The sequence below is a fragment of the Diceros bicornis genome, chromosome 9, assembly GCF_020826845.1.
Source record: "Diceros bicornis minor isolate mBicDic1 chromosome 9, mDicBic1.mat.cur, whole genome shotgun sequence".
Lineage (NCBI taxonomy): Eukaryota > Metazoa > Chordata > Mammalia > Perissodactyla > Rhinocerotidae > Diceros > Diceros bicornis.
Window position 1 is genome coordinate 71,412,667 of NC_080748.1, and position 27,619 is coordinate 71,440,285.

Below are 27,619 nucleotides of genomic sequence, written 5' to 3' on the forward strand. Positions count from 1 at the left end.
GGTGGATTCAGATAAATCAATAGACATTTACAATACAGAATGGTAAAGTGCCAGGGTAGGGAAGCAAGGGATTTCGGTTCCAGGATATCTAACACAGCCTTGGGGGTTTGAGAAAGGCATCTTAAAGTGCCTTGGGAAAGAAGAGTAAAGCAGAGGAAGGAAAGTGTTGGGAAGGTTGAGTGGTAGAATGAGTAAAGTATTTCAGCCAGAGGGAATCTGCAAGTGATCTACACCCAGAGGGGAGAACTTGGAGTTTTCAGCGAACCGACAAGGGCTGAGGACTTGAAAGCCTTATTTTAAAGAGTTTGGGTTGTGTACTAAAGGCAATCGAGAGCCTTTGAAGGAAAGTGATGCAGTCAAATTGCATTTCCCAAAGCTTTCTGTGGCTCTAGGGTAGAGATGGGCTGTGTGTAGCCAACTGGAGACAATTAAGACCCGAGGCAAGTCAGTTGCTATAGGCCAAGTAAGAACATGATACCATCATGGCCCAGATAGGGTAGTGGCGGCTGCTTCCTATCATCACCGCCCAGGAGAGCCCCTAATAAACATCTGTTTCATTGAATTGATTGGATGTAGGGGTGTAAGGGGTGGGGGTCGCTATAATTCACAGCCGACTGGCCTACTGGATGATGACTTGATTCAAGACAGTTAACCTAGGAGGGAAAAGTCGGTTGGAGGTGCCAAAAGAGGTCATGCACTAAACTGTGGACATGTACAATTAAGCGTCTTAGAAACAAACTGCAAACGTCCAGTGGGTTACATAGGCATCTACGGCTTTCCGGGAGTTTTCCTTTCTTCGCCAGAAATGCTGCTGTCGTGTGATTCTAAGTTCTTTCCGAATCCCACACGCCCCTTGAAAGCCCTACAGGCCCGCGTCGGCGCTCCCGCGCATGCGCAGTAGCACCACGCGCTGGGACAACGAGAGGAATAATTTTTTCGTAACTGAAGCAACATCCTCCTGATTCTCCATAAAAGAGGCGGGAACTAGCCAACAGGCTGGCGAGTGATGGGACGCGCCCATCTGCACGTCCCGCCCACTTCAGCCTCTGATTGGTGGATATCCTTGGCCCGTGGCGGAAGGGCCCATCCCATTGGCTGTGAGTCTCCCGGGGGCGGGTCCGCGACAACGCCGGTCCCGCTCCCTCCTCCTCCCTCCACCCGCAGCTGCCGACGTGGGGCCGCCAGCCGCAGGCGGTTAGGGGACGGGGTGTGGGTACCGAGCGGGAGGCGGGGATGGAGGGTCTGCGGCTGCTGGCCGTGGCCCTCACCTGCTGCTGGTGGCCGCCGGGCAGCCAGGGTAAGACCCTGCGGGGCAGTTTCAGTAGCGCCGCGGCCCGAGACGCTCAGGGCCAGAGCATCGGCCACTTCGAGTTCCACGGTAGGTGCGGGGGCGGCGGGAGGGATGGAGCGCGTGGGCCCGTCCCGCGGGCCGCGCCTCCCCGCCTCGCGTGGGGAGCCCTGGAGCCGGCGGCGGCGGGGCCGGGACTTCACCCGGCTCACCGGGACTTGCAGCGTCGCCGGCAGCCCTCCCCCCACCGCAGCTCCCCGGAATCGCGGGGTGCGTGTATTGCCAGCCCCACTACTGCTGCTCCCCACACCGTCGTCAGCACCCTCCCCGGATTAGTGATTGTATGCTGCGCCTGAAGCATCCTTTCCCCAGCCCTCCCCATGCAAACGAATGTACACATGTCGCCTGCTGCATCTTTCGAGATCCTTCCGTCAAAGGAGCATCCTTTACTCACTCTTCGTCTCAGCCCCTTATATACACTAAGGCATTGTAGTGACGTGTGGATTTAAGCTTCAGAACTTAGCTTTCCTGGGGTTTGCTTTTGTTTTTAAGATCAATTTGATAAAACCTGCTTGCAGCAGAGAGGTTTTGGAAAACAAATAAAACCAAATTTAACCGAATTTTATAATAATCTTGTACAACAGTTAGGTTTCTCTGCTACTAGAGGAGTAGCTTTGCTATGAACCATGAGGCCTAGGATTAACTTGACAGAAATGCTTGTAAGTGTGTCCTGGAAGCTTCATGATGTGTGTCCTGTCTGGCCCTTCTGAAATCAGAACTGCATTTGATTGTTACCTTCTGGTCTCCCTTAAAAATCAGTAATTCTTTAGTGAATGAATTTGCAATTCATTCTAATTTTTTAGTTTACTTGCACCCTCAAAATTAAGTGTTTTTCTTGGTGCTCTTAATTTAACTAGTACTATATTTCAAATAATTATTTGCCTTGATAAGGTTAGAATCCTTGGTTCATACAGTCTTTAGCATTAAAAGATGCACGATCAGACTATTGTCCTAGAGAGAATTCTTTGGAGAAGATAATAGAAATGAGAAGCTATTTGGTTTCGGAAAGGAATTTATTAGGAAATTACAGAATTGGTGGTATGAAGGGAGAGGAACCAAATTTCTTTTTTTTTAATCTGAAGTTTTTTAAATAGCTGAGAGAAGGAGATGCAACCCAGTATTCTAAAATCCAATGTGGAATAGACTTTGAGTGAATGAAGAAGAAACTGTAGGAACAGAGTCTTATTATTTTTTAGGTAACATTTTCAGTTTCTTAATCAACTAGGTGTAACTATACTTTGAGTATCGACAGTGATAGTAATGTCACTACAATAAATGGCAGAATCTGGACAATGCTGGAAAATCTGGAATGTATGGAAGCTGTGACATGGGTTATTACTCATGACTAGCAGAGAGACTTAGACAACTCCAACATGTCATGAGAATTACCTGGTAAACATAGAGAAGAAATATATGTAGTAAATCCAGATTTCTCAAGAAAGATTGAGGAATAGTGTTCCAAGTATTTTAACTCCCTTTCTCTTTCTCTCTATCTCTCTGTATATGTATATATAATTACTATTACCAATTTTCAGTGAATTCGAATTCAGTAAAATAATAATACTAAAACTATACTGAAAGATTGAACTCTAATGCAGAATGCGATTTAATAGGGCCTTAAAGTTACTTTTAAGACTTTTGATAATTTATAATGTAATCAATTTATGTGGGAGACTTAGACATTCTTTCATACATACTATACATTTAAATTTATTTAAAATGTTTAGTCTGGGCTGGCACCGTGGCTTAGCGGTTAAGTGCGCGAGCTCCGCTGCTGGCGGCCCGGGTTCGGATCCCGGGTGTGCACCGACGCACCACTTCTCCGCCCATGCTGAGGCCGCGTCCCACATACAGCAACTAGAAGGATGTGCAGCTATGACATACAACTATCTACTGGGGCTTTGGGGATAAAAATATAAATAAATAAAATTATAAAAAAAAAATAAAATAAAAAATAAAATGTTTAGTCAAAGTGATAATTACAATAACAAAAGTAAAAGCAACAACAGGAGAATAGAAGATCTTAAAATGACAAATGAAAAACCAGTCTCCTGCTTCACTTCTCCTCAGTCAGAGTCCATTTCCATAGAGGCAACTATTTTTTGCCTTTTCTGTTCTGAGCCTTAAATGTAGTTGGTGTGTGCAACCAGGCTCTTTCTATAGTAGTCTTACAACATATATTGTTCTGAAAAGTTCCTTTGTAAAAGTCACAGCTGTCAAACTTTGTGTCAAGTGTAAAATGTCTACCCCAAAATGTCTACCCTCATTTGTTTAAACTTTCTTGCTCTTGGCTGTGCTTATTTTTTACATTAAAAGTATAATTAAATATTAACAGCCATGTTACATTAATAAGCAAAAGAAGCTTTGGCAGGAAATTTCTATAGATAGTTTATGAGCAGATGTTAAAAATGTGGAATTGTAAAACGAGGCAAAAATTCTGTTACAGTGAAGATCCACATACAGCAAATGTTGCTGTTTATTCAGTGAAATGTCGTTAGTTGTCAGCTGAAGTATAAGGAAGCACAGCACATTGATTTGGATAGTTAATGTGCATAACCTCTTGACTTGCATCTGAATGGGATATTCATTGTAATGTGGTCTACCCAGTTAAGTGAGGTTTAAGAAAAATTTTGCTCTTTAAATTGCCATTTTCATAAGTGGAGGTGTTGAATTTTCCTGCCATTTCAATTCCGTTCAAGACCAAACTAGTTGATAATTTTTGTTTTAATGTCCAGGTGACCATGCTCTTCTGTGTGTCAGAGTCAACAACATAGCAGTAGCTGTTGAAAAAGAAGCTAAACTCTACCTGTTCCAAGCCCAGGAATGGCTAAAGCTGCAGGAAAGCAGTCATGGTTATAGTTGTGGTGAAAAATTATCCAAAGCTCAGTTGACAAGTGAGTATATCCTTTTTTTGATCGTTAGATACATTTTTCCCTCCTTAATGGTAAAGTATAGTGTTTACATACCAAGATGTTTCATGACACAGCACATATCACACTGTGATGGCACTTGGTCCTAGTATTTTATAAGCTGAAGTTTAAGGAAACTAACCTTTTCCTTGATCAAAAGAGAGATTGTGTTTTCCCGCTTTTATCATTGGCAATTTTTAAAAACATATCCAGATAATTTATAAATGTTTACTTGCCTTCATTCAGACTTTTTGCAGGTTGCATAATGCATGCCAATATGGCAGATATATTTTGACCCAAGGGCAGCATGAAGTGAATGGTAACGTTTATTGAATGCTTGTTGTCTGCCAGCACTGAGCTAAGCATTAAACATGGATTATCTCAGTTGATTGTATAATTTAGCCACAGTGATACTGTTTTGGAACATGTTATTGGAACACAGGACCTAGTCACATGGTGACACCATGTGTCATTTTGGGGTGTACCTGCATCACATTATTTGTAATCCTCTAGATTTGCCTCTTGGGAGGCTCTGCTTTTGTTATCCTAGTTTCCTGAATCCTTGAGCTCTTCCATTGTTGTCAGCACTATCCCATACATTAGAGTGTCAGCCATCCAGAGTGAGTGCAAATCTCTTTAATAGAGAAATGAAGAGCATGTGCCATGCTACCCATTTTATCCCTTAGAAGTTAATGGATTCTATGCGACATTAGGAATGTGAAGCCTCCATGAGAAAATATAGGAATTATCCCTCCTCTTTTTCCCCTGCCATGTTCTGCATATCAGTGAATCTCTGAATCTTCTTTCAGTCTTGTCAAGTAAAACACTGCCATTTCTACACATCCAGTCTTCCTAGTTTTAGCAGCTGTCTGGTTCCCTCATAAGGCAGCTAGCTAGAATAAGGATAAGAATAGAAGTCTCCAATCCTTGCCACCCATTGTGGGGATCTGTTATCTAGATTTGTGAGATGACACTGACAGTATGCTGAAGAAGTCTGAATGACTGGATTCAGATATCAAAGAGACAGTTAGTTACATAAAGATGTTTACCTCAACCCTGAATTTCAGAACTTACCTGGGAAATTGGTGCAGATGCTCATCAGTTATCTTTTCCTGTCTACAGTTTGGTTGTCTAAGTATAAAAAGTTCTTATAACATCCAAAACTGAACTCGCCATCTTGCCCATCCAAAGCTGGTCCCCTTCCGGTGTTTCCTGTTTCGGGAGCTGGCACCGCCATCCATCCAGTAAACAAGCCGGCAACCAAGGGTCTTCCAGCCCTCCCCTCCTTGACCTCTCTGTCCCCTTCCAATCTATCAGTAAATGTTTTCTAAATATCTCTTGATTTCATCTTCTTTTCTTCGTCTCTACCCCCACCATGTTATTCCAGCTGCCACAGTCTCTTGCCCGTACTATTGCAATAGCCTCCTACTTGGCCACTGCAGCCCTGCTGGTCCCCCTCTGTAACCAGAGTGGTCCTTTGGAACAGCAGATTTGATCATGTCACATTCATCTCCTCAGCACACCCTTAAATACTTGAGTGGTTTCCTCCTGCTCTTAGGACGAAGACAGGCGTCCTTAACTGACTCAGCAAAGCCATCATAGTCTGGCCGTTGCTTACCCCTCAGCGTCATCTCCCGGCATTGCCCGCTCGTGTCTCATTTTATTTGCAGTGCTTGTTTATTGCAGCGCTACCCCGCGCCTTTGCTCAGGCTTCTCCTCTGCGTGTTCTTCCTTCCCCTCCTCTTTGGCTCCTCCCTCCCCTAAGTTAACACTTGAGTTTTTATAGCCTCTTGTTTTCCTCCATAGCACTTATTATGGTTACACTTTACATTTCTTTATTTGTTATAAAATCAGTCAGTGAGAGCAGTAGAGCTCTTTTGCTCTGTTCATTTGCTCATTCATTCACTGAGCACTTCCACTGTTTCATGTACTATGCTCGCACTAGTGATAAATCAGGGACCAAAATACTGACACTTCTTGGTCCTTAAGACCAGTGGGGGTGACAGGAATGAATGAATAGATGTGAAATTGCAGTTGTGTTAAGTACTATGAATGTTAGTGCTTCATAACTAACATGAAGAGAGAATGAGAATTTATGATATCCTAGTGTTGAGTTAAGCATTTACTGAGGATTTGTAGGATGAATTGTCATAGAGCTTAGTGCTTGAGGGGTTTTTTGGTGGGTAGGTTGTTTGCTTTGTATTTGATACCTCAAAGTCTTTCTTTCTCCAATAAAAACTTACTAGACAGTTTAAAGCTTTGACTATAGGAATTGATTTGTCTTATATCACATAGTCAGTATTATAACATAGACTGTATCATCAGTCATATACTTTGTCACAGAACTTCTGTATATAGGAGACAGTATCATGCAATGGGAAGACCGCTAAACTGAGAATCATTGCTAGTGACTTGGAACAAGATCATGTTATCTTTAAGCCACACTTAACTTATCTGTACAGCAAGGAAGTTGAATTAGTTTTCTCTAAGGTTCCTGAAAGTCCTAAAAAATGCTGTGATTCTGATTATAATTCTTTAGGATGGAATTACTTTCATATAGGACTATCACTTATGAAACCTCTTGATATTGTTTCTTTTTCTGTTTTCTCTTCCTCTTCCCTGCTCTGCTGTGTGCAGGGGTATTCTTTGGAATTATTGGAATGGATGATCTCAGGAGACGGGAATTTTAGAAGAACCAAGATTGTTTTGTTAAATTTGGGGGCCTGAAATAAATTAAATACTGGTGATATATATATCACTTTCTACATATTTCATAAATTCTTTTTCCAATAACAAAGTCCAAGTCTTAAGAAGATCTGTATTCTCTAACTTTTATATGTTAGTTGTCATATTCATAGTATTAACATTACTTAGGAGCTTAGGTGTATTGAAACAAAAAACATATCCTTAAATTCATGACAATGTAGTAGTACCATATGTTTTAAAATAATTCTTTGTAGAAAATGCATTTACTGGCCATTAATGAGACTTTTTAGAATTAATGGCTTTTCACCTCCTTGGTAATGGGTTTATTAACTATGCCTAACTCCCATGTAAAACCTTTCTGCTGCTACGCACTATGAGAAGACTAGCAGATTTGAAAAATTCTCATAGCGTCGAATGTTGCCTGATTCATTCTCCCAAAGTAATGTTTGAGAAATTATTTTCAGTCTTCTTTGTTCTCTTTCAGTAATGACATAAAACAGGTTTTTTTAAAAAAAAAATGGTGAAAACTATTTTGTAAGTTTGTAAAGCAAGCAATCAAAACATTTAAAAGCACTGAAAATGAGTTCTATGTAAAAGAAAATTTAACGAGATTCAGAGTAATTTGCTGTCAGATTACAAGAGCTAAATAGAATTTTGTATATAAAACATTTTCAGTATTGTCTTTTTACATCATATGTGTATATTTTCTTTTGTACATTTGGTATATTTTATAAATCCTTTAAAGATGTTAGCATTCTTTGTACTTTGGTAAACAGTATTCATTTCTTTTTATAATGTGATTGGGCAATTAGCCATTCAACACCATTCTCTGCATTTCAAGTTTTGTTAATATTTGAGGTACTAATTACATCAGCATAGAATATGCGTGCTGTGCTGTAGTCTTTTGTCTCAAAAACAATGAACACACAGTTTGTCAACAGGGTTGTTTCCCAGGCTTGCTGAAAAAGGCAGCAGGACAAAAACTAAAGGCCAGTATCACTTTATGAAGAACACTTTTGTTTCTGTTTGATGTAAATCTGCATAATTTAAAACGAAACGTGAAAGTGTATATTGGTAAAAATATAATCATTAATTTTTATATTGTTTTATGCAAGAGAAAAAGTGCAAGGGATAAAACAGCAACACAGCAGAGCCTTTATATAATGGGGTCCAGATTATGTAATTGCAAGGTACACATTTCAAAAGCCTGATTTCTGAGCCACTTATTGATCATATATTGAATTCTTATTAAAGGTCTTCAAATATTTAACAGAAGCTAGTCTTTGCTACATTTTTCCAGAAGCTGTATGGTAAAAAAAACAGTATAGGGCCGGCCCCGTGGCTTAGCGGTTAGATGCGCGCGCTCCACTGCTGGCAGCCCGGGTTCGGATCCCGGGCACATACCGACGCACCGCTTCTCCAGCCATGCTGAGGCCGCGTCCCACATACAGCGACTAGAAGGATGTACAGCTATGACACACAACTATCTACTGGGGCTTTGGGGGAAAAATAAATAAATAAATAAAATTATTAAAAAAAAAGCAGTATAAATATCGGCTAAGTTCAGATAGCCAAAAAAAGCAATGCTGTGGTATTGTTAATAAAATCATTGTGTTGAATTTAACTACTAATCAATTATAAAGTCCAAGTCCTCAAAATTTGAATCCTGACTAGATACATCTGTCTCTCATTCATAAAGATTACCTATAAATAACATTTTCCCAACTTTTTATTAGGAAAATTTTCAATCATACAGAAAAATTGAAAGTATAGTACAACCAACGTCTGTACATCCTTGGCTTAGATTCAGTAATTATTAATATTCTATTACATTTGCTTTATATTTGTGTGTGTGTGATTTTTTTTTTAATTGAGCCGTATGAAAATAAGCTGTGGATGTCACGAACAGTTCACCCCTCCATATTTCAGCATATTTCTAAGAATAAGGCCATTCTTCTCCATAACTACAATACTATTATTACACCTAAGAAAACAAATAATTTCATAATGTCCTCAAAATCTATTCCATATGAAAATTTCCACAGTTACTTCAAGAAATATCTTTTATTTATTAAAAAGTTTTTTTTCTTCAGTTGAGAAAAAGATCAAGACTAATTGGCATGCGGGGGGGGGGGGGGCAATTCAGAGTCGGGAATTGGGCCCATCATAATCTTATGTTTTAGGAATACTCTACTTTATATAGAATCAGACTCTTTACATAGGATTTTCATATACTGTCTCATTTGCTCCTCACAAGAACTCTGAGCTAGATAGGGCAGCTATCTTAATTTTACTACTGAAGAAACAAATGTAGAGAGGTTAAGTAATTTATTTGCTGAGTTACGAGGTTGGTAAGTAGTAGGACCAAGACTTGCTCTTCTGACTCTTCTACTCTTTATTACACATAGTGTTTGAGACACTTCTCTACTACAACTTTGTGATAGTGTTAGTGAGTGCCTCTTAAGGCAGAATCATAGTTTTAGATCTGGAAGGGATCTTAGACATCATTTAGTGTTTCTCAAAGGAGGTGTTATTGGCATTTTGGGCAGGACAGTTCTTTATTGTGTAATACTTTACCTTGTATTGCATGAGGCTTAGCACAGTCCCCCCCAAGTATCTTCTCAATTATAATAAAACTGGCCCTACAAGCTTTCAAATGCCCTGGAGAGCAACAGGATTATGCTGGATTGAGAACCACTTATTAGTATAACGACCTTGTTTTAAAGAAAGGAAAAGGAGAATTAACCTTTATTCAGTAACTACTATATGACAGATACCATGCTAAGTGACTCATATAACTTAGTCCTTGCATCAGCTCTTTGCTGTAAGTATTATCTTCATTTTGCAGATGAAGAAAGTGAGTGTCATTGCTTATGTAACTTGCCTAAGGTCACATAGAAGGTAAGTCTTGGAGTCAGGATTCAAGCACAGATCTGTGTAATGCTGACATTCATGAGTCCCCCCCAGCCATATAGACCTGACTCAGTATAATAACTCTGATATTTCTGTAATTTCTATTTTTCTTTTAGTACATTTTTTAAGAATAACCAATGAGAAAAAGATTTTGGAAAATCTTTTGAAGGTATTTGTCAGTCATAGTTTTTAGATGTAATGATTTCCTAAGTTGAATACTCCATTTTAAGTGTAACTCAAATAAGTAATTTTCAGAAATGTCACTGTGATGCTTACACAACGTTGTGAATGTACTTAATGCCACCAAACGTACACTTAAAAATTGTTAAAATGGTAACTTTTGTGTTGTGTATATTTTACCACCATAAAAAAATTTTAATGTCACTAACCCACTTGAAAACTTTGGAAATATTTAAAATTAAAATTCAGAGTTTCTTGAAACCATTCTACTCATTTATGGCATTTCATAGTACTTTTATAGTGATTCCTTTGGTTAAGGTACATTATTTTTATCTGCTTTATGATTTACAGTCCTTATTCCAATACTACACCAGGGCTGGATTTCCACAGCAATAAGAACTAAACAAGAGAACTCTAACTTCAAATTAATTATATGACTAAAACAATGAATACATTTGAGAGTTTTGCTTTGAAACTGCTATTTTCTTTCTCTTTAAAGTGACCATGAATCAGACTGAACATAATCTGACAGTGTCTCAGATTCCATATCCACAAACGTGGCATGTGTTTTATGCAGACAAGTATACCTGCAAAGATGACAATGAGAATTCTCAGGTGGAAGATATCCCATTTGAAATGATGTTGCTAAATCCAGATGCCGAAGGGAATCCATTTGATCATTTTAGTGCTGGAGAATCTGGTAAGAATAGATATTTAAATATATGTCCTAAATACAGAAAAAGATTTTTGCACAAATATCTTCATGCTGTGTTTTTAGAATATTAAAAATTAAAAACAACTTATGTGTTCAACAGTAGGGAAATGGTTAAATGAGTCTTACAGCATTTTAATAGCTATACTATTAAATTAAAAAAGGACATTAAATTTTATATGTATGATTTCAAGTATGTTAAAAAATGCAGAGAATAAACGGAAGTACAAAAATATTAATGTATTGTTTCCATATGTTGGCTGTTAGAATTATGGATAGTTTTGTTTTCCTCTATACATTCTAGATATTTTTGGTTTTATGATAACCTAGCATTATTTTTATAAACAGAAAAATGTTAATAAATCGAGCAATCTAAATTGGAAACTCAGTGATTGAGATTAGAAACTACTCTGCTTTGTATGACTGTCCTTTCACTAGATTGTTTGAGCAGATTTAGGGATTGTCTTCATTGGAGCTTGCAACCATTTTAGGAATGATCAAAGCTTATAATGCTTTCCAGAAATCAGATTTATTCCCATAAAATATTTCATCAAAATTTTAGGTTCACTGTGTACTGTGTGCTGAAGTGAGATTCCCAGCCCAAACAGAAATGAATGACTTCTTGTGATTCATGATAGACATGCTATAAAGTATCCAAACGTTTTTAAATTAACACATCAGAATGAAAACTAAATCTGTAGGCTGTCTGTCAAAGAAAAGGGCTTCATGAGTTCATTACCCATTTAGAAGAGTCAGTTTGCTTAGAGAAAAATTCCATTCCATTCCATTTCATTGGTCATCAAGGTGTGTGGGTGGACGTAGGGCAGAAGTTGAGGCCATATTAGACTAGACCGATTGTTTAGTTCAAAGTGTAAATGGCCACAGCTAGGAAAGCAACTCAAGGAGCATGTGTTATAGAAAATAGGTCACAAGTAACTTAATGTATGAAGAGAGAAACTTTTTCTTTTTAAATGTCCTTTGGTCTGAAAATATATATACATAGTGACAAAGTGGGGTGCTAAACATTTTAAAATAGTTAATTCTAAAAGTTCTGTCTGTGAATGAAATGACGTAAGGGTAAGCTACTCAAGTTGCTTTTGAATGCAGGTGAATTTAAAGATTAAATTTCACTTAATGATACTTTGGATCAGTGTAGATCATTATTGGAAGTTAACTCAGTCATACCATTTCTTTTATCTTTATAAAAGATGTTGACATTTATTTTCTGTAGTTTGGAAAGGCATTGATGAAACTCATTGCTTTTAAGGTCCCTTTTAGCCATAAAGCTTCATTATTTCATGTGACACATTTTTATGACTGGTCAAGGCTCAGCAGGAAGTAATGCTCTGCTGCAGTCACTGTACATGCAAAGCCTCCTGCCTCCAGTGGAGTCCAGAGCCAATAGCACTTCCCCCTCCTGCCTTCCAGGCAGTAGGCCTTTGGCTCAAGAGGTTGTTTTATTTACTGTGTGGATCCATGAGACTCTACTGGATCCCGATATGCTTTTTCTTGCCTCCTTATTTAGGCTCCCATTTCTGGTCTCTTGCCTCGTTTCTGATTTGACATGCTAACATTGACTGTAGACTATAAAGTGATCAAATTTTGTTCCCCGTGCCATGCTTGGGCCACTGAATGTCAATCATACTCGCCCTGGCTGATCCGGAACCTTGCCCATATCTTATAGTATTTTTTCAACATCCTAGATTATGGCCAGCTTCTTCTTTGGGATTCACACTAGCCATTCTGATTCAGTTCTTAGTCCTGACTCCTTCTGACCTGCCTTGTCCTGTGACTGATTTTGATTAGATGCTTACACTTATGTTTGAAATCTGTCTTTTTTGTACCAGAATGGGGAAAGTTACATTGGTCATGTCACCAATAATATTTAAATGAGGGACAAAACCTCACTATAGTATGTATTTTCTTTAAGCATGGGATTTTGTGCCAGGCTAATCTGTGCAGATTGATTATTAAAAAGTGCCTGAAGTACTCAGAAGTATTCAGATTTGTTGTGTGGCCAGCTTAATTCTTTAGGATCACATCATTTTATTGATTAAAATGCCTGAAAGCCTTAAAATATGATTAATTCTACATTGCTATAAAATGTGATTAATTCTAGCTATATTGAAGTCTAGATTGGTGGTTCTCAACCCATCACTGTGTATGCATCTGGAGAGCTTTAAAAAAAAATAGATGTCCACACCTAGAGACTCTTATAGATTTGGTTTTGGAGTGGAAGCCAGGCGTTTGCAGTTGATCAAAGCTCCAAAGTTGAATTTAATGTGTGGAACCGCTGATCTAAAAGTCCATATTCCATATTGTTTTGGTAATGTGTTGGTTTTAAAGTAGAGCCTTAAGAGGGATTCTTCCTACTCTGTAGCCTCAGGTATGGAATTTGTGTCCAGGGAATAATCCCCAATTAGTTCATTTTAGAAACTTTTGCTCATTTGTCTGGTTTTCTGCCCTGAGTAGGAAAAATTGATTTGCTGTGCTTTTTACTGAGAATTGACTGTTAAACCATATATCTGAAAGGTTTGAATTAGAATAACCTGCTTGGTTTAGACTAATGAGGAAATATCTTGAGACACTTGAGAGTGGGGTGGACACTGGGGCTCTCAGACAGCAAGCATAGTGGGTAAGCAGGAGTGTTCGAGGTGCTGCCCCATGACCCAGTGACTCTCCCCTTTTCTCACCCTCCTTTCTCCCATCTCCTCTTCCATCATGTAGCTGGAGCTGAGTTTTTTGAAGCTGTTCTGTAAGTTTTCTTCCTACTGACTTTTGCCAAAGCTTCTTCCCATTAAGCTTGCCTTAAAATCTACACATTTACTTGTAACATAAGTGTTTGCCACCTTTGCATGCTCATTTAAGAGTATATTTCCTCTTTTGATATAGGTAAGATTTAATACCCAGTATCAACCTTTTTTAAAATTAGATTTTAATTTCAAAGTGAGCAAACATAGATTGCTTTCTTGTGAAGGATGGTGGCAGAACAAAAATAAAGTTGATAGCTGAAGAGAAAAAAACAGACTTTTTTCTAGAGGTGATTTATTTAAAAGAACACTGAGTGCAGAATCACTGTTTTATCTTTAAAGTATCTTGTGTACAGGAGCAAGGTAAGAATAATTTATGCAGAATTCAGTGAACGAAGTGCAAGACAGATGTTCTAGTTCAAGTTATTTAATATATTATGTGAATGAAATAGTTTGTTGGTTATAATGTTAACTTTTTCTGGAAGATACATTTAATTTTGAAAAATCCTAAAACATTTTTTTGCTGGTGGCATATGCCTTATTTTCAAACCTGTCTTCCTCCTATATTATTCTGATTACTCAGTAGATGGTCTGAGGATTTTCTTTTCATGGTAGATTTGTAACTTAATAGAGTCTGAAACTTTATCTTGTAATGGATATTCTGTAAAGTATTATAAATAAATAAAACTTTAACTAAAATGCCATGTTTAATTCTTTACACTAAGAAGGAAAGATAAAAACTAAGATTCAAAACACAAGATAGCATAAAGCATTTTACTGACCCACAGTTATAATATGTTTAGCTTATTTTCTATCTTGTTCCATTACTATAACAATCCCAGGCTTATTGTCCTATTATTTCTAGAGCTGGAATACTTTTCTGTTATTTGATCTTCTCTTCCTGAAGCCTAAACATGCTTTTTCACCTGGACTAGAGAAGTGGACTAGCGACATTTATATATGTAGAGCAGGAGTGACACCCAGTGGCTGAAATACTTCTTATCTCTCTCGCTTTTTTTTTCTCCTAACCATGCCAAAAACATGATTGAAATTGAACTGTTTATTGACTATTTTTCCTTCTATTTGTATCTTCTGGATTGCTTTTCCAAAATTATTTTCCATATAATGGAAATATTCCCTTCTCTGCCATTGTTTGGAGTTTACCCCAGATGAGAAGCTGGAGCAGGTTCAGTGTTGACAATTGGAATGGAAGGGATTGCGGTTTAGACTGTTCATCCACAGATTCAGAGAGACAGCTCTATTCATAGCCACTGTCACTATATTCCAGTGATCTTTAGATAGAATATAAAAGCCCTAAAATTAGGGACTAGCGTTAGATGTAACCAAGTATACGTAAGCTGTTAAACTCTAAGCTAGCCCTCTGGTTTATTATAAAAATTTTCTGAAATTTTTGAAAAATGAAGACACAGTCGAAGATATTCAGGTAATGCAGAAAAAGGGTGTTTATCTTGAGGATGCATGAAGACTGTACTGAAAAGCTGTTAGTAGGAACTAGAGGCTGCTTGATGAGTGGCACTATTTTTTATATAAAATCTGCATATTTACTTTGTTCTTGTCTTTACCAACCAGCTGCCTTTGCTCATTCAAAATTTCTTCTTACTCAAAATTTTTATTTTATCCTGGCCTTTGTTGACTCCTTTGGCCTGTCCCAGTATCATCTCCTTTCAACTTCAGTTTCTATTGCCTAATCCTTTCCATGTTTTGTGGTTTGATTTCCTGAGAGAATAGGATTAGCCTAACTTATCTCTGAGAACCGAGTTATGCTGTTGGCCAGTGGCTCGTCTTTGGATGGGTAGCCATTTGGTCAGGCGTTACAGTTTCAGTCACCTGTGGAGTGGAGTCACATGGTCTCCATAGGATTTCCTCTTTGACAAAAGCTGAAGACACTTTACTTCAGAAGGGGATTCTGGTCAGGACAGGTATTTTGAAGCTTTCTCCAAATGGAAATTTAAGGTAATGGTACATTCCAGAGCTGTGGTTCTCACGCTTTAGCTGCATCAAAATCACCTGAAGGGCTTATTAAAACACAGATTGCTGGGCCCCACTGCCAGAGTTTCTGATTCAGTAGATCTGGGATGAGGCCCAAGAATTTGCATTTCTAACAAGTTCCCTACTGATGCTGCTGCTGCTGGCCCAGGGTTCAGACTTGGAGAATCATTGTCGTGGTACATTAAACTATTGTTGACTCACTAAATCTGTGTCTGAACTTCTTAAAAAGGAAATCTACTTTAGGGGTAAAAAAGTATTTCTAACTGAATGCTGAAATCACTGTTTTAATTTACTATTTTTAAACAAAACTATGATTTTATGGTTAGTCTTTGGGCTTATTCCCCGACTACTGTGTTTTTTTGTAGATTGAGTTTGCTAGTTTAGTTTAATCTGCCTTCTTATATTTAAAACTTTATCCCAAAGTAGAAAATTGTTTACGTTTTAATAATTTCCCTTTTTTTTCTTCTTACACAAGTGAATGCTATGACTCCAATTAAAAAACAAGTTCTAGAAATATATTGTCAGAAAGATTTGAAAGCAACCCAAGACTATAACTGGCTTTGTTTTACTGAAGCAAACTCCTTTCTTCTCTTCACAGGGTTACATGAGTTCTTTTTCCTCCTAGTCCTAGTGTACTTTGTGGTTGCTTGCATTTATGCTCAGTCATTGTGGCAGGCTATTAAGAAAGGAGGACCCATGCACATGATTTTAAAAGTTCTGACAACTGCATTGCTGTTACAAGCTGGTTCAGCTTTAGCTAATTACATTCATTTCTCCAGGTAACTCAAAACCACTAAAACTGTGTTCATCATTACGTCTAATTAATCCTAATTAGTCCACCAAAATTATGCTTGCTTTGATTATGAATAATTTTTTTCACATTTATAATTTACGCTAATACTCTCCTCTTCAATTCCTCAGTTACTCCAAAGATGGAATAGGGGTACCTTTTATGGGAAGTTTGGCAGAATGTGAGTATCTTTCTGAGCATTTTTTTAAAACATGAACTTGCTATCTGCTTCTTGTTTGTTTTCCTTTTTTGTAAGTTATTTTTTGTTATAATACATTTTTTCTATCCAAGGTTGGTTAGAATTCACCTTGACTGAAAACAGGGTTATAGATTTGGTTCTAGTATGTTCTGTTTAGTTTCTTTTTAATAGTACGTAATGTGCTCTTCATTGTTTTTAGAGCATATTTATATGCATTCTCTCATTTTATCCTCAATAAAAGTGAAGTAGGTATGCTTATCCTCATTTTGCAGAAAAAGGATCTGAACTCAGTAACGTGAAGCACATTTGCAAGTGTCAATCAGCTGTTGAGTAGTAGAGCCATGAGTTTTCTGACCCCAAAGCTGAAGGTTTTTTCCCCCTATTTTTATCCCTTTTTTGACTCCTTTTCTCTATTTCTGACCCAGAGCCGTAGAATACACCAATGATTGAGCTGACCTCACAGCTTTGTTCATTTATTTTTAAGAAGTCTTATGAAGTAATTTTTCAATTAAGCATGGTAGAAAAAAGTATTTAAAAGTTCCCATAATTGTGATTTTTTAAAGAAAACTTCAGAGTGACATCAGGTCATATGCTATTCTCAATCCTGGAAAACTAGTTAAGATTTGCTCTAAAAAAGCAGCTTCTGAATATGAAGCAATTCTAGGATTTTCTTTTCCTTATATTTCCATATTTCTTTTGTAGTTTCATCACACTTTATTAGAATAGCTTATGGTAATTTCTGTAATCATCTTAGGACCCACTTATCCTGATCTTGCTGCCTATTGTAAGATTCTAAAACTTCTAGAACCTTTCTTTTTCCTAGTGAAGAGGACATGCACTGTTCACCTCTTGGGCATGAACAAGAGTTGCTTCTCCTTTTTGAGCATTATCTAGAGCCCTGATTTCTCCCACTCTTTTCTCTTAGGTGGCTCAAGTTGTTTAATGGAACCACAGAATTATAAAGCTGGACAGAACCCTAGAAATAATTTAGCGTATGCATTTTAGATGAGGAAATTGAGGTCCAAAGAGGCAAAGCACATAGAAGCCCATCAGTGGCGAGCTCTACTAAAATCAAGGATTTCTGAATTTGTGTGACTGTCTGCTAGAGACAAAACAGTGTTTTAGGCTGACTGACTTCTTCACTGTAGGTTTAAAAGCAAAAGTCTTTTTTAAAAAACTGCAATAAATCAATGTTGCTCATTTTGGTAGTTTTGACAACAAGTTTGGTTAAATGATTAAAATTTCAAGATTTTTAATCAGATTCCCCAGAATGGGATTTTTGTGTGATCTGTGTATTTTATCTACAATTAGTTATTTTTCAGCAACAGACAAGCAGTGTTCTACCTATCCTCACAGTTATGGTATTATATCAATATGTGTATTACTTAGTTTATAAAGAAATAAGCTAGAAAATCACAGTTTTTTTCCTCCAGGTATTTGTTTTTGCTAATTAGCAACTTATCTAGGAATAGTCCTTTGGTAACTTCTTTATCTAAGTAACTGAATATGTATTTGTGAAGTGTTTAATAAAAATGATTGGTATCACAGTCATTTAAAATCTATAATGAAAGAAAATTGTGCTTGATCTGAAAGGCCATGACATTTTATATCATTCAGATGTAGTGACTGTTGATTATCACAGTTCACTGTTACAAATATATAAGCATAAATGTAGAGTATCCAGTTTCAATTTGTATTGCAGTCAGAGGAAAAATATGTCAAAATATATCTGAAAAGGTGTATTGTTAATAGGTTTTTGGCTTGTAACTTTAAATATAAGGATTATACCATAGCTAGTTTTATCTGTTTCTCCAAGAATATATAAAAGAAGGAAAAATTGTAGATGTCAAAGTTATGTATGGCAATTTGAAGGAAGTTTTACTGTGTTAAATTGTGATCACACCTTTATTCCAAAAGCCACATGAAAATACACTTTGATGAGAAAGTGATAATCTTTCTGTTAAATCAATACATACTAGCTTCTAAAATAAATATGCATGGAACTTGGAGTATTTATAGATGGTTATGTTTGTGTTGCTGAACCGGAAGCGGGTGGTTTTGTCACATCCTTTTTAAAGTAGCAGGCTTCCCCTGCAGTGTAAGTGATGGCCACCTGGTGGCACATTACACTAATGCATGGAGAATTTCGGTTGTCTTCGGGACTCTGACACTAAAGCCAACGTAATTGGATGTTACAGCAGCTATGCGGTTTATTGTCATGCTATTTCTTATTACTAGTTTTAGAAAATAAGTTCACATTATATAGTTCAGCCATCAAAAAAAAAAAATCAACAACCCAGAAATGAAGGCGCTAATATTCTCCACATTGCAGAAATTATATTTAAAATTTCTTTCTTTTAATAAGCAGTGAGTTCCAGAGAACAGGATTATGTAGTTAGAAAAGCTAAGAGAAATGGGAAACACAAAGAGATTTAAAGTTGGCCTTAAAGATATGATATGGGCATACGTGGATATAAATAGGAGTATTGTCATTGTTTTAATTGTTTTCATAAATGTTTACAAATTTAATGGCAAAATTTTAATTCTTTAGAATTATTATACATGAATAGCTCTTATTATTGAATTTCATCAGCTTCTCTTTGAAAATGCTTATCTTTTTGTGGCTAAAGAAATAATTATATTCTAAATGCAAAAAGGACCAAATTCTCTGTATTGTGAAAATTTGATTGACTTTGGTTTTCATTTCCCATTAGTTTTTGACATCGCTTCCCAAATTCAAATGTTTTACCTACTTCTGAGTCTATGCATGGGTTGGACAATAGTCAGAATGAAGAAGTCTCAAAGCAGACCTCTGCAGTGGGATTCTACTCCTGCATCCACTGGCATTGCTGTGTTCATTGTCGTAACGCAGGTGAGTGTTGATACTCAATATTTCTGCTTTGCAGTATTCAGAAATGCAGACTTGAGTGTACGTCCTTTCAAAATTGAAACCTGGAATCCATGAGGAATTTGTGTCATTTTAAAGTATGAATTTAAAGAGTGATAGATCAAATAACCTCTTGATCTTCTGAGTGTTAGTGTATGTAGATTGTAGGATTTAGTTGTAATTTACCTGAATTTGAGCTTATTTAAGCTCACTATGTTTAATATTAGGTTAGATTCTCATTTATTTCATATTTATTTCATATTTTCTAACACAGTAAATACTCAACATTAAATGAGTGAGTCAGTGAATTTGAGATTTATCCATTGGCAAGGATCTTTATGTGCAGTTCTACTGCTGTATACAGGAAAGAATTCAAGTGAATATGTGAGATTAATGAAAAAGCAAAATACAGAATAAAAAAGAATGGGATCTAGTTTTTGAAAACAAATACAAAAACAATTTGGCCTTTTCGAAAGATCTTCTATGCCTTTTCTTTTTGTTTTCCTCTATAGCAATAGTACTGATTTTATTCTAGGATCTCCATATGCCTATTGCAATGGATTTATAAAAATTAAGAACAGTATAAACGTAAAAATTTATCCTGAGTTTGTGACCATCATTAGCTATAGATGAAGATGAAATATATGCCTGGCTCTGTAAAGGACATTATAATCTTTAAGTTTTAATGCATTAAATAAATTGAAAAATCCATTACTGAAGGCTAAGGCCTGTGCTTTATTCATTTCTGTACCTCTAGTATTTATTTAGTACAGTAGGTGCTGAGTGAAGTGGGTGTATTGAATATACGTGATTGATTTGAGAAAGAGACTGTATCACAGGTGGGATGTTTAGAAAAGAGATAACGCTAGGAAGGGAGAACTAATGAGAATTGAATTAGAAGTGATTAAAATAAGGGCAAGATTATTCCAACTTAATGTTTTTGATTTAGGAGTTTTGGAGAGTAGTGTTAATATCAGGTTGGATTCTCATTTTTCAATTAATAGCTTTTTTAAAAATTGAATTTTCATTGTAATTTTAATTGATTATCAGAGACCAATACAAATTGAGAATTGAGATTATGACACTACCCTACAGTTTATGTGAGCATTTATGAAGAATACATTAGACATGGCCTGGTCATCAACAACAGCCCAAACAAGGTGAATGAGACAGGCAACCAGAGACTACATAAATATATACATGTATTCCACAGGTCACATATTAGCATGAGTATGTGAAACTATGGGAGTTCAATTATATAAAAATGTGAATCATAAGAAATGGTGGTTCTATTTTTTTTGGCTTTATTGGGGTATAATTGATGAATAGAAATTGTATATATTTGAAGTGTACAACTTGATTTTGTTTTCTGGTGAAGAAGATTGGCCCTGAGCTAATAACATCTGTTGCCAATCTTCCTCTTTTTGCTTGAGGAAGACTCTTGCTGAGCTAACATCTGTTCCAGTCTCCCTCTATTTTGTATGTGGGACGCCGCCACAGCATGGCTTGATAAGCAGTGTGTAGGTCTGCACCTGGGATCCGAACCCGCAAACCCTGGGCTGCCAAAGGGGAGCGCGCAAACTTAACCACTATGCCACTGGGCCGGCCCCTTGATGTTTTGATATATGTATACATTGTGAAATGATCGCCACAATCAAGCTAGTTAACATATCCATCACCTCACATAGATACCAGGAAATGGTAGTTCTAAAATAGCACTTCTTTGTTGTAAAAGTTAAGTTTAGAAATGTAAGTTAGGGAATCAGATGGGTGTAATACGGTGGAGTGGAAGAATAACACTTTCAGTAATAGAGAGCAAATATTCAGCCTAAGAAGGAAATTTGTGCAGGATGACAAAGGAGTTCATCTATGAAGAGTGATGGTAGAAGTAAAATTAGGGTAGAAGATTTGAGAATGAGGAAAGGAAGAGGTTCCTCGTAAACCCCATAAAGCCTAAGAATTGGATTTAATAATTGAATTTTGATCTAAATTCTTTGGAAGCCACTGAAGACTCAGTTCTGAGGGATGAGTTGGCAAATGAAGGAAATGCAGAGGGCTACTGACATGTGTGCTGGTAACAACATTACAGTAATTTAAGTGATTGGTGTTTGGTAAAGATGGAGGAAACATGGACACTAATTTCTACTGAAGGGCAATAAACAGAACAGCTTAATGAGGAACTTGCTGAGCTTTCTGCTGTTATAGGAGCAATATGGGAGAAAAGGTCAGCAAACAAACAAGGGTGAATAACTGTGCCCTGGGTGCGTGTAGTCAACATTAAAAATATACCTCCTTTACCCGGGGAGGTTACCATGGAAAAAGAGTGAAGTCTGAATTCAACAATTATACTTAATTTCTGGATTACAAAAGATACTGAGATATTTGAAAGTTATCCTGAGATAGTGGGCTTGAATGCAGTACAGTTTGATTCCTAATAAGGTGTTGAAGTAAGAAAGAGCTGGATTTGGAAGAAATCCTTATTCTCTTAACCTTTTCAACTGATTTTCATCCTTAGAGATGTCTTACTTGAATCATGGTAGCAGTAGCATTTTTTATCTTTCGTATGTGGTCTCATTTGATAAAAACCCCTTTTCTCATGCTTAGTGTATCAGCAAGGGAAAGACTGTCTGTGTTTTGTTACTTGACAACCTTTAGAGTCTGATCGATCTTAGGAATGTCTGTATACTGTTTACGGGGATGTGTAAGAGTTGAAAAAAATACTTTCTCATAAGTAGGTATAATTTTTTTTTCTCTAAATGTCATATTGTTTTTTGCAGAGTATTTTGCTACTTTGGGAACAATTTGAAGATACCAGTCCTCACAGCTACCATTCGCACCACAACTTAGCAGGGATCCTCCTAATCATTTTAAGAATTTGCCTGGCATTGTCATTAGGCTGTGGACTCTACCAGATCATCACCGTGGAGAGAAGTACACTGAAAAGGGAGTTCTACATCACGTTTGCCAAAGTATGGATTGGTTAGAAAATGGCTTCTTCTGATTGTCAACTTAGTTCTGCTTTCTTGAGGAAGTGATAAGCAGCCACGCACTAACATTTATTAAATTTTGTTGTGCTCCAGGCACTACTATAAGCCCTTTATGTGCTTCAGTTCATTTGATCTTCACAACCTATGAGACGTAGATATTATCCCCATTTTACAGAACCCATGGAGTAGTAATTTCCATGTAATCTTTGGCAGGTCACTTTTGCCTGGCTCATAATTTCTTTATCAGTAGAGATTTTACATTTTTTTCTGTAGTATCAGAATTAAAATTTTTTTAATTAAAATGTGATATGCATTTCTCAAAAAACAGTTATTAATTGACTATGAAATTTTACTCTCAGAATTATGCACTATTTTCTAACAACATGTGAGGAGCTGTCCAGCATAAGCAGATGGAGCCAGGGGGCCGCGTACATATTATGTTTCAGCCGTTTCACTGCATCCATATGAGATCATGTTCATTTTGTTCCCCCTCTCTGTGTCCTTCTTATGCTAGTGAGATCTAAAAGCAAATTTGAGCTTTTCTATACTGTACCCATTTAACAAAGGACGAAATCAGGACCCTCCCTCCCTAGGAGGTTATGTTTTTCTGTCAGATTGAGAGAGTCCATATCCCTTCTTCTTGACAGCTCAAAACAGTGTTCTGGTAAGCTGTTTAGTCAGCCCACCCTAGTCCACAGAGTGTGAGCGGTCCACAGCAGCTGTGGCAAGAGGGCCAGATTCCTTCTTTATTCCTAGTGTGGAGCATTTTAAAGCCGAGGCCCTAGGAACCCCCTTCAGGCTTCTGAGAACCAAACAGGCAAGAAAATGCCATTTCACTTTTGAATTTTTCACAGGGACAGTAGTGCTTATTGTTTGAAAAGTTAGTATATTAAGATGTTTATAAAGTAAATTTCTTCTTTTATGTTTAAAACAGTACCAAACTTTTTTCTTGAACTTAAAACACATAAAAATAATTTTTTTTAACTTTTTGAATAGGTTCAAACATCCAAAAGTATTTAAAGAGTAGCAAAACTTGTTTCTTACCTCTCTCTCATCTACTCAGTTATCACCTACTCATATAATCGCTATTAATTCCTAATTTATCCTTCCAGATAATTTTTATTATATATTCCTACATACTTCCCTCTATTTTTATACAAATGGTGCATACTAAACACATTTTTCTACATCTTGTGTCTTCTTACAGAATTTCTTTGTGTATCCACGTGCAAATATGAATGTACATTCTTAATTTTTTAAGAAATACTATACATTTGTACCTTGCTTTTCTTAATTATTGCTTTGTTACTTATATTATTTGTAGTATATCAAAATGTGTGTATGTAAAAGAGTTAAGATTTCAAATACTCCAGAAAATACCCATTTAATTAGAAACAAAATATTGATGTCACAGCAACAGCAAACGTATTTCTGCATTTTATTGCAAATTCTACTCTAAAGGCCAATTGAGATCAATCAAGACCTCTTAAATATGCTAGAAATGTTTTTTTATCTGGTGTGTTCTGAAAGTAAAGATATAGCTGCACTTATTTGACTCATTTTCTTTCATTTCAGGGCTGTATCTTGTGGTTTTTATGCCATCCAGGTCTTGTATGCATTTCTGTCATTTTTAGTGACTACCAAAGAGATAAGGTAAGTAACATACATGATTAAAATAGTTTTTTGTAGTCTTTATTGGGAAATTATTAAAGTAGGAAAGACCTATTTATTCATTCAGAGGGTCTTGAGTTCTTTAAAATAAAACTGAAGCAAAATATTGAATAAGTAAATATATAAATTAGAAGTTTAAAATAGAAAATAAAAAATTTTAAATTTAGTTTTTAAGCAAAATGATGGAAAATAGCTTTCGTTATTCTTATTTTAGCCTATTTCGTAATACTGTTTTATAAACTAAATTAGAGAATTCATAACACATCTTCGTTAAGAAAAAATTATTAAAATGTTTTGCTACATAATGGTAAAAACCAAGATAGATTTATAAAAATCAGTCTAGTTGCTTTAACAAACTGCAGACTGGAATGCCACACTTGAGTCTGCCACATTTGAGTGTGTTGATACCCACCTTCTTTGGTGAACAGCTCCATCATTTCAAAGTGGAGTCCTGCCACGAGCCCTTTACAAGCAATGCAGTATGTGCTTGAACGCACAAATAGGGCTAGAGCCTGAGGTGTTTACAAAGGGTAAATCGATAGGAAGGTAGTCTACAAAAATAGAGAAGCGGCTTGAAAATTTTTGAGGGGGCTTTTAGAGTACTCTTCAAGATTCAGGTAGGGGCATGCTTTATTCCTATTACTAGATTAGCAGGGAATCTGATTTTTCTTATTTCTGTAGTGCACGCATCCCGAGGAAAGAATGGTTTAGCAAATTATTCTTTTGTGTCTTATTTTGGCATCTGTAAACTAACTGTTAAAGGAGTTTTGCCTTTGAACAATTGCAGTTCTGAACATGAGTCATATTTTCCTATTGAAAATTTCTTTGATAAAATGTACCCATGGTAAAGGTGGAGAATAGAGTATATATCTATTACATATATGCATTATTATATGTATCTATTATTATATTTATATATGTGTATAAGTTCATGATAAATTGAATGTAATTTCTCTGTTTTTGCATGTAGTCAAAGCATTCTGTTTCTTTTCTTTTCAGGTTATTACAATAGGTGTTATCCTTTGCCAGTCTATTTCCATGGTTATTCTCTACAGACTCTTTCTATCCCACAGTCTATACTGGGAAGTTTCTTCACTTTCCTCGGTAACACTACCACTGACCATATCATCTGGACACAAAAGTCGGCCTCACTTCTGATACTTCATTTTCTTTAAAGGAAAGTGAATTTATTGAGAAGAGTGCAATAAAGATCCAAATACAGTGACTTTTTTTTTCATACTTTTGGTATGAAGAGTTGAACAGAGAAAGCAGAGCATGTTATTTATACAACTGCATTTAAGCAGTACCAAAACTGAAAAAGATAATAAATGAAATGTTTTGAAATAAACTCAAACTTTCAAAAAAGAGTGTTGTTATAAGGTGATTTATGCAATTTCCATATGGAAATAAAGATGAAAAAGAATTATATGATATTTTGGTAAGAGATTCACTACTTATAATGCCTCATATCAATAGTAACTCAGGTTTGATAGTCTTATAAAAAGTAATCAGTTAAATGATTACTGCTTATACATATCTAAACTAAGTCCAGTTATGAAATCAGTGTAGTACACTGATTAAAAACTGCTTTTTATGCTTTAAGGAAAATGCATTTTATGTTGGAGTGTAAAAGAATTGAAAATGAAATTATTGCAGAAAATGAATATAAAATATATTCATGGTTAAATGAATAAGCTTTTGTTTATTTGTGGGTGGGGTCATTCTCCATTTTCTTCTAGTTCAGGTCTTAGCTTGATTAGCAAAGGGTTTTTGACAGATAATCTATGAAAAATACAACTTAGACACATTACATGGGTTGTAAGGACAAAGAGTTTTAAAATCTGAGCGCTTAGGTGAAGGGACAAGCAGGTTTACATGTTTAAAAAGAAAGAAGGAAAAAGTACTATGTGATATGGTACCAAAATTTTAATCCGGGTATAATTCATTTCTCTTAACATTGAATCCCCAATCGTAATTAAGCCGTATACACAGATTAAATTAACAGAAGCATTTCACATGAATATTGGTTTCAGTCATCGACTACCCATGAATTCCTGCCCAAGGATACTTAATCAGGATTAAATTTTCTATGAATAATTGAAAAACAAAATACTCACTGGATTTGTTATAATCCGAGTTGGCACTGGATACTAAGTAGGTGCCATCTTGAATCCTTTGTAATAAAGCCGTATTTTTTGTGTATGTGATGCCACAGTATTGAGTATGCTAGCTAAAAAATACTCTCTGAAGTGCCTGTTAAAAGAATTGGGATGGTTGTCTATACCTGCTGTATAAAATGAGTATTTCCATTGATAGTCACTGATTGGAAATTATTTTGTTTCTGTTTGTCGAATTGTTCAGCCCTTTTCATTTTTACCTCTGGCTTATTTAAAAAATATTTTTTATCTACTTTGAAAGGTATTACGTTTTTAAGCAAGAAATGGTATACTGATCTAGTAATTAAATGTTTTAATTAAATGTTAAAATAATGTACCACAACTTAAAAATACCTATGGCTTCATCTTTGTTTTTTCCTTACACCTAGTCTCATTGGAAATGAATAGTATTCTGCTTCATTTTAAAGGCAAAATATATATGTATGTGACTAGCAAAATGGCAAAGTGACAAAGTTCAGCCTGCTCATTAAATCATCTCTTAGAGTTCTTGGTAAATTATTTAATAAATGAGAGCTGCAGGTTGAGACTAGAAAGTCTGAGGTGTATTTTAGGTTTACATAATCTGCTGAGTGGTCATGACCTTTTCTTTTACCACGTCTCGCTAATAACCCCAGTTATTGTCTGTTGTGTTCAACCGAGGTGTAGTTAATTAAGCTGAAAAAAAGAAGTGAGCCTTTTCATAAATTTTGTGAACTTGCGACAATGGGAAGGGAATAATCTTTGTGTTACCTTACACAACGTAGAAACTATAATCAACATATATGAAATATATTACTGTGCTTGCATTTACGAAACTTTTAACAGGTGTTTTTTTTACTTTGTTTTTTAATTTATGGTTGAGTTTGCTGATAATTTATTTTGTTATTCAAGAGCCATTGTTAAATGAAGGAAAACAGTTGTTAATTAATGTATAAAACAGTTGTTAATAAAGTTTAGTAATCAGAGCTCAAATTTATAGTTCCTAAGTGATGACGCAGCGTCCCTCTTTTTCTGAATGTTTACATGGAGGTTTGTCACCACAGATTACAGAAAAAGTGTACACTGCAAACTCTAATTAAAGATCAAAATTTTCCTACTTTTTTTTCTCTGTCAGATAATGCTTTTTTTAATCTATTTTTACATTTTTTTTCTTTAAAAAGATGAATGGTCTGTCCAGAGCTTTTTTTTTTCTTTTTTTGTTTCCTTTTTTTCCAGAAGCATTTTACTTCTTCCCTTAGGAAAGTATGGAAGGTGTGTATTTTTACTGATGTGGATAATAATGTTAGCTCCTCCTCACCTGAGTGACTCCTGTGCATCAGGCCCTTCACACTCATCACTGAGCCCTGCTGCACTAACCAGGCTCCCCTGTAACTGAGGGTGAGAGAATAAATGATTCTTCTC

At 36.2% G+C, this 27,619-nt stretch overlaps 1 protein-coding gene across 2 annotated transcripts; it reads left to right on the forward strand.

Moving 5' to 3' along the window:
- Positions 1-1,218: 1,218 nt before the first annotated feature.
- On the forward strand, positions 1,219-27,251 carry GPR180 (G protein-coupled receptor 180). 2 transcript variants are annotated; one of them, XM_058548375.1, is made up of 9 exons: positions 1,219-1,378; positions 4,084-4,242; positions 10,556-10,756; positions 16,127-16,307; positions 16,450-16,499; positions 19,232-19,389; positions 22,182-22,373; positions 23,967-24,044; positions 25,062-27,244. In XM_058548375.1, the coding sequence occupies exons 1-9, from the start codon at positions 1,234-1,236 to the stop codon at positions 25,218-25,220; spliced, it is 1,323 nt and encodes a 440-aa protein (XP_058404358.1). In that variant the 5' UTR covers positions 1,219-1,233; the 3' UTR covers positions 25,221-27,244. The 2 variants fall into 2 exon arrangements, with proteins under 2 accessions (XP_058404358.1, XP_058404359.1); XM_058548376.1 differs by lacking the exons at positions 16,127-16,307; positions 16,450-16,499 and having other exon boundaries at positions 25,062-27,251.
- Positions 27,252-27,619: the final 368 nt, after the last annotated feature.

Coding starts and splice junctions, on each gene's coding strand:
- GPR180 (XM_058548375.1), top strand. CDS start 1,234: ATGGAGGGTCTGCGGCTGCTGGCCGTGGCCCTCACCTGCTGCTGGTGG. Junction 19,390..22,181: donor TGTTCATTGTCGTAACGCAG/GTGAGTGTTGAT, acceptor TGTTTTTTGCAG/AGTATTTTGCTACTTTGGGA. Junction 22,374..23,966: donor TCTACATCACGTTTGCCAAA/GTATGGATTGGT, acceptor CTTTCATTTCAG/GGCTGTATCTTGTGGTTTTT.